This window comes from Trachurus trachurus, assembly GCF_905171665.1.
Source record: "Trachurus trachurus genome assembly, chromosome: 20".
In the NCBI taxonomy this organism is placed as follows: Eukaryota; Metazoa; Chordata; class Actinopteri; order Carangiformes; family Carangidae; genus Trachurus; species Trachurus trachurus.
The window spans coordinates 15371932-15382686 of NC_139911.1; the positions used below are offsets into that span (position 1 = coordinate 15371932).

The 10755-nt window shown below is 41.8% G+C and overlaps 1 protein-coding gene across 1 annotated transcript; it reads right to left on the bottom strand.

Annotated features, from left to right (window-relative positions):
- Positions 1 to 399: 399 nt before the first annotated feature.
- On the bottom strand, positions 400 to 10647 carry mettl4 (methyltransferase 4, N6-adenosine). The gene is made up of 8 exons (XM_083995208.1): positions 10248 to 10647; positions 9639 to 9704; positions 7687 to 8047; positions 7426 to 7495; positions 6450 to 6624; positions 6258 to 6364; positions 6079 to 6170; positions 400 to 749 (listed from the first exon to the last, which is right to left on the bottom strand). Exons 1-8 carry the CDS (start codon positions 10479 to 10481, stop codon positions 469 to 471), a joined length of 1386 nt encoding a protein of 461 aa, XP_083851334.1. The 5' UTR covers positions 10482 to 10647; the 3' UTR covers positions 400 to 468.
- Between the last annotated feature and the right edge of the window lie 108 nt (positions 10648 to 10755).

The following is a 10755-nucleotide window of genomic DNA, read 5'->3' on the forward strand; positions in this document are numbered from 1 at the left end:
GTTCGAATCCTGCATCGAGTGGCCCTTTCCTGCATGTCATTACCCATCTCTCTGCCTCCCTATTTCCTGTCTCTCTATCGACTGTGCTTTCCATTAAAAGGTGAAAAAGCCCCAAAAATATTCTTAAAAAAAAAGTTTTATTTCACTCATATTTTGAAATTCAGTTCAAAAGGGAGCAAAATGTATAAAAATAGAAATACTTTGATCGTCTTTAAAACACATTTTGTTATGTTGCAATGTGGTAAAAAAAAAAAAAAAGAGAAAAAGGTTGAAAACACGGCAGCACAGAAATAAACTTTCATCTCTCCAACTGCATCATCAGCCCCGTGATTCACTACCTTAAATGTGCCCAGACTCTAAAGGAAATCAAAGGGCCCACAAGAGAAATACAGATCAAAAGCGCTGGTATAGAAAAATTTCACAGTTAAATCTTTATTAAATACAAAGTGAAATGCTGAAGATGAGTCATTAATCCACAGTGGTGGGCCTGTGATGATGAGGAGGAGGAGGAGGAGGAGGAGGAGAGGAGTCTCCAGGTGAGTTGGCCGCTGCTGTGACCGTGGGTTTGTCTGAGCAGATCTCATCTTTAGAGAGATCTGCTGGATCATCATCTGCAGGCGTCAGGGTGAAATAGCTCCTGTGCTGGAATTTGAGCACTTCATTGCCCCAGCTGGTCCATCCGGGCTGAAGGCTTCGAGCAAACAGTTCCAAACGCTCGGCTCCAGCTCCGACATACGGCTTCAACACCTCTACAGAAAGGAAGAGATGTAGGAAGATGAATGAGCATGGATGGATTCACATAGCACCCGACAGCTGTTGATCGTGATGTTCAACTTGAAATGACATGTGTGAACCAATGGGAGCACAAAACCCAGCTTCTGAGAAATGCAACACATTTGAACCAATATCCAGTGCAGCCAAACAAACTGTGGTGCGGAGAGTATACTATTTGTGTCATGTTGCTTTAACAATGAAACTCAATAACACTCAAATCTTATAAAATAATATGCACATGCATTGGCCTTTGTCTTAGATATTACATTCAGTATGTGCATACATTGTGAGTCTGCCAGAATCTATTACTGGCAGTTGCACCAGCTGCAGTATAAAGCAGTGTTTTAATGAATGAGTGCGGGAAACGTGTTTCATCTGAAATTAAATTACGACTAAATTATGTTTTTCATCACTGTAACATGGACATGTTGTAAACTGGACATATCAGTGAAAATCATGTTTCCCACTAGCATATCCACTTTACCCTATAGACTGGTCTGGTGAAGTTTTTCATGGACTCCCACAGCTTTTGTTTAAGGTTTGCAAAAAAAACATTCATGGTCTGGTTCAATACAGAGTTAACAGTGACTTCAGATACATGTTTATTTGGATTTAACCAAAACCATGATCTTGACCAGACATTGTCTCTGAACATAAATGCAACCAGCAATTATGGTTCCTATAAAACATATTTACTGTAGCTGTGTGGTTGTATATAAATGTGATGAAGACACACAGGCCTGTGAGTGATGTGGTACATTTCTGGTGGTAGTATGCCAAGAAGGGCCCAAACACAGAGACAAAGACGTCCAGACAGTAAACAATGAAGGTGTCAAACTTAAAAAAAATTGGCATTTGCAGCTGTTGTTTTGAAGCAGAAAACCCATTCAGCTCGATAGAGTACACACAGTGCAGTGCCCATTGGCGATCCAACCTTGGGAATGATGAGAGATAATAAATTCAATTGCACATTTTAATGAATTGAAGTTAGGGTTGTAAAATTACTGCACTGCAACCGTTTCTTATGGGAGCACTTTGCTTGTTACTCTATAATAGGCAGCACTGGCAGCGGCCCAGCTCCATCACACCATTGCACAGGTTCTTCTATGTGGACTGGCACTGACCTTGAGTCTATAAGTGATGATATTCCAGCGGCAGCAGCACCAAACCTGACAGATACGTTTCACTTTCTCCCCTGTGCTGCTCTGTCTGCTCTTGTGCAGGCTCAAACCACCCTGACACCCGACTCAGCCAACACTCAGGGAGTTAATGAGCTCAAAAGCCTGGTCCTCTAACCGATCTAACCTGCACAATGCTCTGTCCTGCCTCCCGTTTTCTCTTCCTATGCATGTCAGAGAGACAGAGTCGCGGAGTGGAAAGGCCAAACATGCAGCTCTCCGACTAATTCAGCTCCAACCGGTGACTCAGCTCCCAAAGTTGAACAGAGAATAAAAGGTCTAATTATCCTTCTAAATCTAAAATGGGACAACATATGAAACTTCTACCAAGAAAGACCCAAGGCAAAGGAAGGTGTTTTTAACTGCTGTCTGGACATGTAACATTTACAGTCATAGATATTCTTCTTTTTAGGCTTCAGGTATTCTCTCCAGGGTTGATCCAGGATTAACAAAAACATAGAGAACTAATTAGTTGTCATCACAATATGACGATTAAGTTCATGGTTTCTATCTTTCAGTATCTGGGACTAATTGTTACTTGTATGGTTGGATGCCAAATATTGATTTTAATATAAATACTGGTTGTTGTTCGACATATTTCAAGGACTTTGAGTCTTAACGCAAATGTGGAGTGCCCCAGGGTGATGTTTTGGGCCCCATGCCAATCTTCAATAATGACTATCATAGTTAATGCCACTGAGAATCTCTCATTTGTTCCCTTAAAAAAAGCCACTACACAGATTATGTTTATCACATAGAAAGGATTTAAAGGTCCAATGTGTAATATTTGTCAAGGTTTATTGGCAAAATTTGAATATACTACCCATGAATACATTTGTATAAGTGTAATCGCTATAAAATAAAATTTGTTTGGTTTTCACAGCCTTATAATTATTCTTTTATATATTCATATAGCAAGGGTCTTGCTTTAGAGTGTTGCCATCTTGGGCCGCCATGTTTGTACGGCAGCCCGAACAGAAAATCCAGCCAACCAGAGAGCGCGTTCCGCTAGTTTCGCGTTCAACGAAGAAGGTGGAAGGAAAGAAGAAGGAATAGGAAACAGCAGATATATATCGTAAAATGGTTTAGATCTTTACCTCATCGCTCCTGAAATACTCGTCCCAGTTTTTTGGTTGTTTGTATTGACAGAGCAATACTTCTTAGTGAATGAATGTATTTGAAATATTCTAATTTACAGCTGGATTAAAAAAAGTAAAATTTGAATTAGGAAATGAAACACTGCTGCACGGACCTCTGTGTTGTCCTGCATGTTGACAGGTTCAATTCTAAGTTCAACCGACAACATGTCAGTGAGGTGTCATGTAAACAAAGCTGGAGCAGAGTCTCCTGCAACCAACACTGCATGATAATGTTTTGTTGGGTTGTCCGCCGAGGTACATGTAGTTACTCTTTAAAGATGCTGTATACAATATTTTTTAACAACAATGGATAAAATGACTGTGCATCATCTGAATGGGGCTGTTCATGATGAAAACCTACATAATCTCCTCTTAGCTCTCAACTCTTCTTACCAACAGACCGTTGTTTTTAATGGAAAAGCTCTACAAACCTACTGAACACGACCTGTTCAGCACCAGACAGACAAAGTCTTTCACAGCCATGTTGTTGAGAGCAACAAAGAAGAGTTGATGTTGGGCTTAATTTTGCAATATCACCTTTAGAAGCTGATAATACCTCAATGTTATGTTTACGGCTTGTTCTGCTGCCCCCATGTGGCCAAAGGGTGTCATGGTATTTCTGGGGGGAAAAGAAGAAAAGACAGAAGCCTATAATCTAACCTAATTTTGGCTTCCATACTCTCCTTTTCAGAATTAAATAAATGGATTTCATGGATTACATTTATGGCACAGCAGGGACGACGTTAATTACATCGTCCTCAGGGGATCCCAAAATACTGGGAATTGAAATGCTCTACAAGCAGCCCCTAGTGGCATCTCTGCTCCTTACACCCGACTGGAACAAAGTGATTTCAACCATCTGACGGACGACAGTGTCACAGTCTCGCACAGGTCAGAAACAATGAGCAATTAGTCCACTGGCATCAGGATTTCAAGACTCTGGAACGACCGACATAGATAGCTGACAAGTCCAGAAAAACTCTTGATTTTTATGCGTTTTTAAATAGACTTTTAATGTTTAACTAATCAGGAAAAAATTGGGATAGTTGACAAAGATGGCTTAAGGTTGTAGCTGCCAATAAAACATACTGGTGGTGACACAAATAATTTCCCCTTGAACTGCATTTCAACCCACACCACTGGCAGTGTGCCTCTCTCTGAGATGAATATTAGGAACAGCCACTTAAGCACTGATTAAAATACCGAGTAGAGAAAGAACCTTTTTTTTTCTCCAGAGATGGAGGGGATCTGGTTAAAAACACACACGTCCGCTCAGAGCAAAGTGCAAACACATTTTTTTTTCTGCAGCTCGACCATCTGTCAGCGACGCGTTATATCCATAATGGAGTAATGGTGTCCCTTGTCTATCTATAGCAACGAGGGATATCAGTGACAGTAGCCTCATCCGTGAGGGGAGCAGAAGTGGGTCAGGGTTTCTGAGCGCTGCAGGTCTGACGCTTGTGGCTTCACGCCGTCCAGGCTGCCCACTGGCCCGAGCCGACCTGACATGCTCGACGTGAACTCAAAAGTGCAGCCAAGTTATAAGGAAGACAGCGGGCGCAGAGGTGTGAGAACTCTGAAATGAAATTTCGGCAAGTTGCATAATCTATTGCAAGAGTGAACAAAGGAACAAAAAAAAAAAAAAACACCGTCCGAGCCTCTAGGTGTTAAATACTCACCTTTGTCTTAAACAAATAATCTGCTCTGCTTTTACTGGCAGCTCTACAGGATCAAGCTCTTCTAATAATTCATACCACACTCTGCTCTCACAGATCTGAGCCACACCCACTGCCAACAGAGTTTTCTTACCTCTGGCAGAAAAACAAAGAGCGGCAGTAACTGGAGTTGAGCCACAGTTAGAGATGCTGCTCATTCTCCACATTTAGTAGCATGTCTTTTCTTAGATTCAATGAAAAAGCACCACAAATAGATATTTTTTAAATCTACCTAGTATTTAATTATAGATCAACCGAGTCTTGGCGTCATGTGTAGACAAGTAAACTGAATGAAAATGTGGTGTGCATTTCAAGCTCAAAAAACAAACTCCACGGCAACAAATAAAGTGAGTGGAATAAATCAACGGGCTCTGTGTAAATTGCTGAGAGGCTTTGCAGTGAACAAAGAATCACGCATGGAGACTGAACACAATCTGTGTACTAATCTACTTAATCTCTATGGTATCGCAGCTCCACAAAAACATCTTTATGATTTAAATCAATGTATTTCAACAATATCCAGTCAATTCCAGGAGGTGCAGGCTTTTCTGTGCCTCTGAAAGGGCGCTGGCAAACACTGGCCCTGCTTTTTGCTCTCCATACTGCACAATAAATGGCGCTCCCCTGAGAGGGAGGGATATGACGTCAAGCCTCTCTTATTCAGAGTCCCTGCATATTCATTGTCAAGGTCTTACATTGATTCCAGGTAGCGGGGTCCATGTTGAAGTCAAGTCCCACCACGCCACAATCAGTGCAAACTTGATAAATTTGACATTGAAACTCCGACAAATCTAACTTATCATGGGTTGAGCATTCAAGTCCTGTTGTCCTAATGGACACAGTAGAGAGCCTGTGTATTGTCTTTGAGCAGTGCTCTCTACTCCAACATGGCCATCAGAATTTTCAAAAACAAAAAAAAATCACCTTCTGCAATGAAAAAGCTATTTATTCATTCAAAAAAAGTGTGATATTTCCTCTAAAGTTGTGTAATAAATCAATAATTTCTTACTTAAGTGCATTCATTTCTCATACAAAAACAAGTCATATTTGTATATGTTGTACGTGAAATAAATGGGCTAAAAAGAATTCTATCATGTAAACCTTGAAAAAGTGACTCGGACGTAGAAGCATTGCTTTTGTGTGTGTGCAGCGTGTGGCGTTTAGAGCTTTTCATTGAAGCTGATAACAATCACTGATGTTGCAGCATTGCCCTCTGCTGGCACAGTAAAACACAACAGCACTGTACCTGCAGATGTATTTTAGGATATTTACCTGAGAGTGAGGGCTTCTGGGAGTGGAGAGCTGACGGCACGCTGACAATCAAACGGCTGTTCTCTACAGGGACCTCTGACGTCTCCGAGGAGCTGAAAGTCAGAGACGACAAGTGATTCAGATGAACCCTATTAAAGGGACATAGTGTGACTTAAAGTCAGATATTAAGGATTTTAAACCTTGTGGAGGTTTCTGCAGAGGAACGATATCGGCCCAGAACCAGCACTTCATACGGCTTCTTGTGTGGTGAATCCAGTGGAAACACAAACTGTCCAGATGTGGTCACCTGGGGGCAAACAGCAGCGACGCTTAAAACAACTGGAATCACACACCAGCAGCTCAAATTCTAGAGCAGCATCATCTTTCCGTACTTTGACCCAGAACCATTCGGCGACGACCTCTACCCCCCAGTGTGGATACAGCTCATCACGGACGAAGCGCAGGTGGCTGGGCCGGTTCGTTACCCAGGTGACGACTAAACAGTTCGCAGATGCCAGCTGGGGAATAGGGAGCCGCTTCAGCTGTGATGAGGGCAAAGAACTGTACCTTTGTTCAAGACAAAGACATACAAGACACTGTCAGCATAAATCATCACACTCTTCCTACTTCAGTATGATTCTTTAGATGCCTCTATACTGCTACACATACAGTACAGTAGATACTGATGAATGTCACAGTACATGGTGTTCTCCAAAACCCTCCAGTACTACACAAGACAAATCTGAATTTTTAAGTATGTTTTGGGGATTTCTGCCTTTAATTGATAAGATAGTAGAGAGAGACAGGAAATGGGGAGGCAGAGAGAGGGGAAGTGACATGCAGCAAAGGGCCACCGGGGGATTCGAACCGGGGCCGGCTGCAGTGAGAACTGTAGCCTCTGCTCAGTCCAGTGAGCTATACAGCACTTCATGTTCACAGTTTTATATAATAATAACAAAATCTTTTTTTAAGTGAAATGTTACAACGACTGTTGAGTGACACTAATGCACATTCATTGTCCTCTTTGAATAAACTTATTCAAAACTAGTATTTAACTCTGTGCACAACTGTGTCTAAGTACAGCCTCATACAGTTGCTAGCATGGCTGTGTGTTTAGCTGTGTTGTTGTTTTTTTGTATTCAGATTACACTTTTTCCACACTCGGGTCAGCCTATAAAAAGAGGAACAGGGCACAAAGTGATTTAATGTAAAGGCTAAAGCTTTTGAATTTAGTTTCTACATTTATTTTATAGTTCCTGCGTCTGTCTCCATCCTTTCCGGCCTGTTTCACGTGTAAATGTAATCGCTCTAGTCCCATTTTCTTCTCTGCTTTACACCTCCTAAAATGAGGCTTCAATGGCAAATTACCTGCGACTCCTTTTCACAGACTTGTTTTCCCACGGCGGATCCATAACGATTACATCAAACTTTCTTCCATCTGTGGGAGAAACAAGCATGTTAAGATTGAAACAGACTGAGACACAACCACTACGCTGTCACTCCAGATGATGACGATTCACAGTGCCACACTAGAACCATGTACAACACTAAAATTCAGAAAGAGGTGTTGTGTTTGTGCCACATGTTTCTCTCTGATCCTGATGCACGTGTTCTGCATGTTGTACTCACAGTGGACTAGCGGCTGCATTCGAGTGAAATCAGACAGCAGGAAGGCCGTGTGTGGTGGTATTACATATTCCTCTCCCATCAGCGTCACCACCGCGGCCCGGTCCCACCTGTTCTCCGTTACCCGGGAGAACAAGTCGACGTGAGATGTGCAGCCGTCCTCAGCAACAAGTGACTGGGCATGCTCCTCCTGCTCCTCGTCGTCCACTAGAGGAAGCTCTTTAGCCATTTCACAGAGAGCGGCGAGGCTGCAGTCCTGGAGGGGAAGAGGCTCCGTCGCCGTGTCTGATGCTCCGCCCAGACGTCCGAGGAGTCGCGCAGAATCCACCAAGGACTTGGTTCCCTCCAGGATGACAGACCTGATCTGCACCAGAGACACAGAGATTATTGTGACTGAGAGGTGTGATAAACAGAAAATACAAGGACATTTGTGAGGCTGTATTTGACATGCAATAAGTTACACTTGTACCGCATGTCAGTGGTGGAAAGCAAATAGGCTATTTATTAGTTATTCTCAAGTCAGATTCAGATTCAGAATGCTTTATTAGTCCCAGAAGAGCAATCTAGTTCCTACAGTCACTGACTTAAAGGACAATTACCGATTTTTACAATCTGGACCTTATTTCTAGTATAAAATAATATTATCATTTACTCACCCAGATAACTTTGGTGTCATTACAAGTTGTTCCGACGAAATTAGATCCAGCCGAGAGCCGCGTATATAACACATTATCCGCTGCAAAACTCGTTCATTTCACCAATATTTTGTTATGATAGGTTATGAGTCAGGAGTTAGCTGTTATCAACATCCGGCGTCTGTAGGTTGACCTACTAACCTCTGACCTGGATGATGTTATCTGGGTGAGTAAATGATCGTAATTTATGCTAGAAATAAGGTTCAGATTGTAAAAAGAACGGTAATTATCCTTTAACAAGACAACAATTTATACACATATTCTTGGACAAGGGAGCACAGTGTGTGGCAAGTAGGGAATAAAAAATTAAAATATGCAATAAGCTAGGGTAAAAACCAAATAAAAAAAAATAAAAATGTGCCTTGGTGTATTGCACAAGTAAAGTTACTAAGGATATTGCACATGGGAAACCTACTTTGCATTCAGCAGCTTAATGGCATTGGGGATGAACAACCTGGACTAACGGTTGGCAGGTAATGCCGACCTGACGGCATGAAAGTGAATTCTTTTGAGGTTCTGATGTACTTCAACTTGAACATTTATATTTTCTGCTACTTTGTATGTTGTGCATTTTACTCCCATTTATGTATCTGACAACGATTGTCCGAGGGTTTATTGAGATTATTAAGATTAATGAGAAGACTTTGATGTATTATTATTTTACAGCGTGAGATATCATCTGTGATCAGGGGAAACTGTTCTCTGCTGTCTGACCTGAAGTTCCCTGCAGTGCAACCAGAGTCGGGGATATTTAGTCTCCCCTCCGTCTTTTGATTTCCACAAGAAACACACGGTGGGTGTGAACAGATAAGGACTTCAAGGACTCTCAGGCCTCATTTCACATTTCACATAAAAGCAAACGTCCCTTCTTAAACCCAGAGAGGCTGATTTTCTCACATGATAACACTAGCAACTAACAGCAGGCAATTCACGCCACTTGACGACCGTGTGGGATCATCTGGCTCTAAAAAAAGGACAGACAAGATAGTAAACATGCCTCTTGTCAAGACCTGGCATTACGTTACCCACAGTGCAACTGGAATGCTGACAGTAGTACAAATTGGGTGTGTTGTGTTAATAGTAGTTAGTAGTGCCAGCTTCCTGAAGCACAGATGAGGAGCAGGCTACAAAGGTCTGGTGATGTCACGTCTTTCTAACTCCACATAATCCATCTTCAGACCCGTGGTCGAGGGTCAGATCCATGTGATCTGCCATATGATCTGCTGGAGAAAATTTAGAGAATGAGAATCAATTACCTACCTTGTCGTGAAAAACCTGTGCATCAATCTCTCCCTGGTTGAGTTCACTGTGTTTTCGTTTCCTTTTCTGAAAACCAAATTGTGAAAATATGTAATCTTATTATGAATGATAAGACAAGTAAGTATAAGAAAAGAGCAAAACATTCAAGTACCAAAGAAGACAACAGTGGGCTATTATGCTGCAATAGCCTAAGGCAGGAAAGTTGTTTACATGGATCTACTTCAATGTATCAACACCAACATTATGCTGCTGATTTGCCTTGTAAATAAGATGGTTTTCCTAAGACCTGGTTTGATCCCAACATATTTGCTATTGTCCTTTCAGTATTCTTGTGCACTATGCATTTATAGAATTTATAGATGTGCTATGTAATGAAAGAAATTTAACAGAGTCGTTTCTTTCTTTAGGAATCAGAAGATAATCAGTGCTACATAACACAATATCTATTACGTATCCCATATTAAGTAATAAACGACAAGACAAACCTTGGGCAAAGTAATATTACCCTATCATAAAAGAACAGCCAGTCTGCACTGCAACTGACACTTTGATCATACACCACATTATTATTTTTCCACTACTGAAAAGAAATAATTATGTAGGCTTTACCTTTGACTGTTTGTTCACTTTATGTAACATTTCCGGGGTTTCCCCGTCCACTGCAGCACTGGCCTTCACAATGTAGTGACTGTTTAAAATCTGAAAACACTGCTTTTTGAAACGACATGTGACTTTTGATTTACGACCACCGCCGTTCAGTCTGATGCAGTGTGAATAGCCTTCATTGATGAGCGCGCACGTGTCCAGAGCCCAGCCGCGCGTGTTTTGGTTCACCACGGCCATCGTGGCACAGTCAGCGACCAAACGACTGAAACAGATGGTTAAGTTTCAGCGCCTAACGTCGCCTCTTGTTCACGTTCACGACTCAACACCGACATCGTAGCTCTCGTAGCTTTCCCGGAAACGAAACCGAAAGGAAAGCGTTTCGACATCAGCGCCGTGTTGTCATTTTCGCTTCACGGCAAAAGGAAACTCACTGTGTTTGTTGTTCGCTGGCTTCCGTAGAAACCCTGCTGCGTTCACGTAACCTCGGGAGTACAGGAACAACAACAAACAA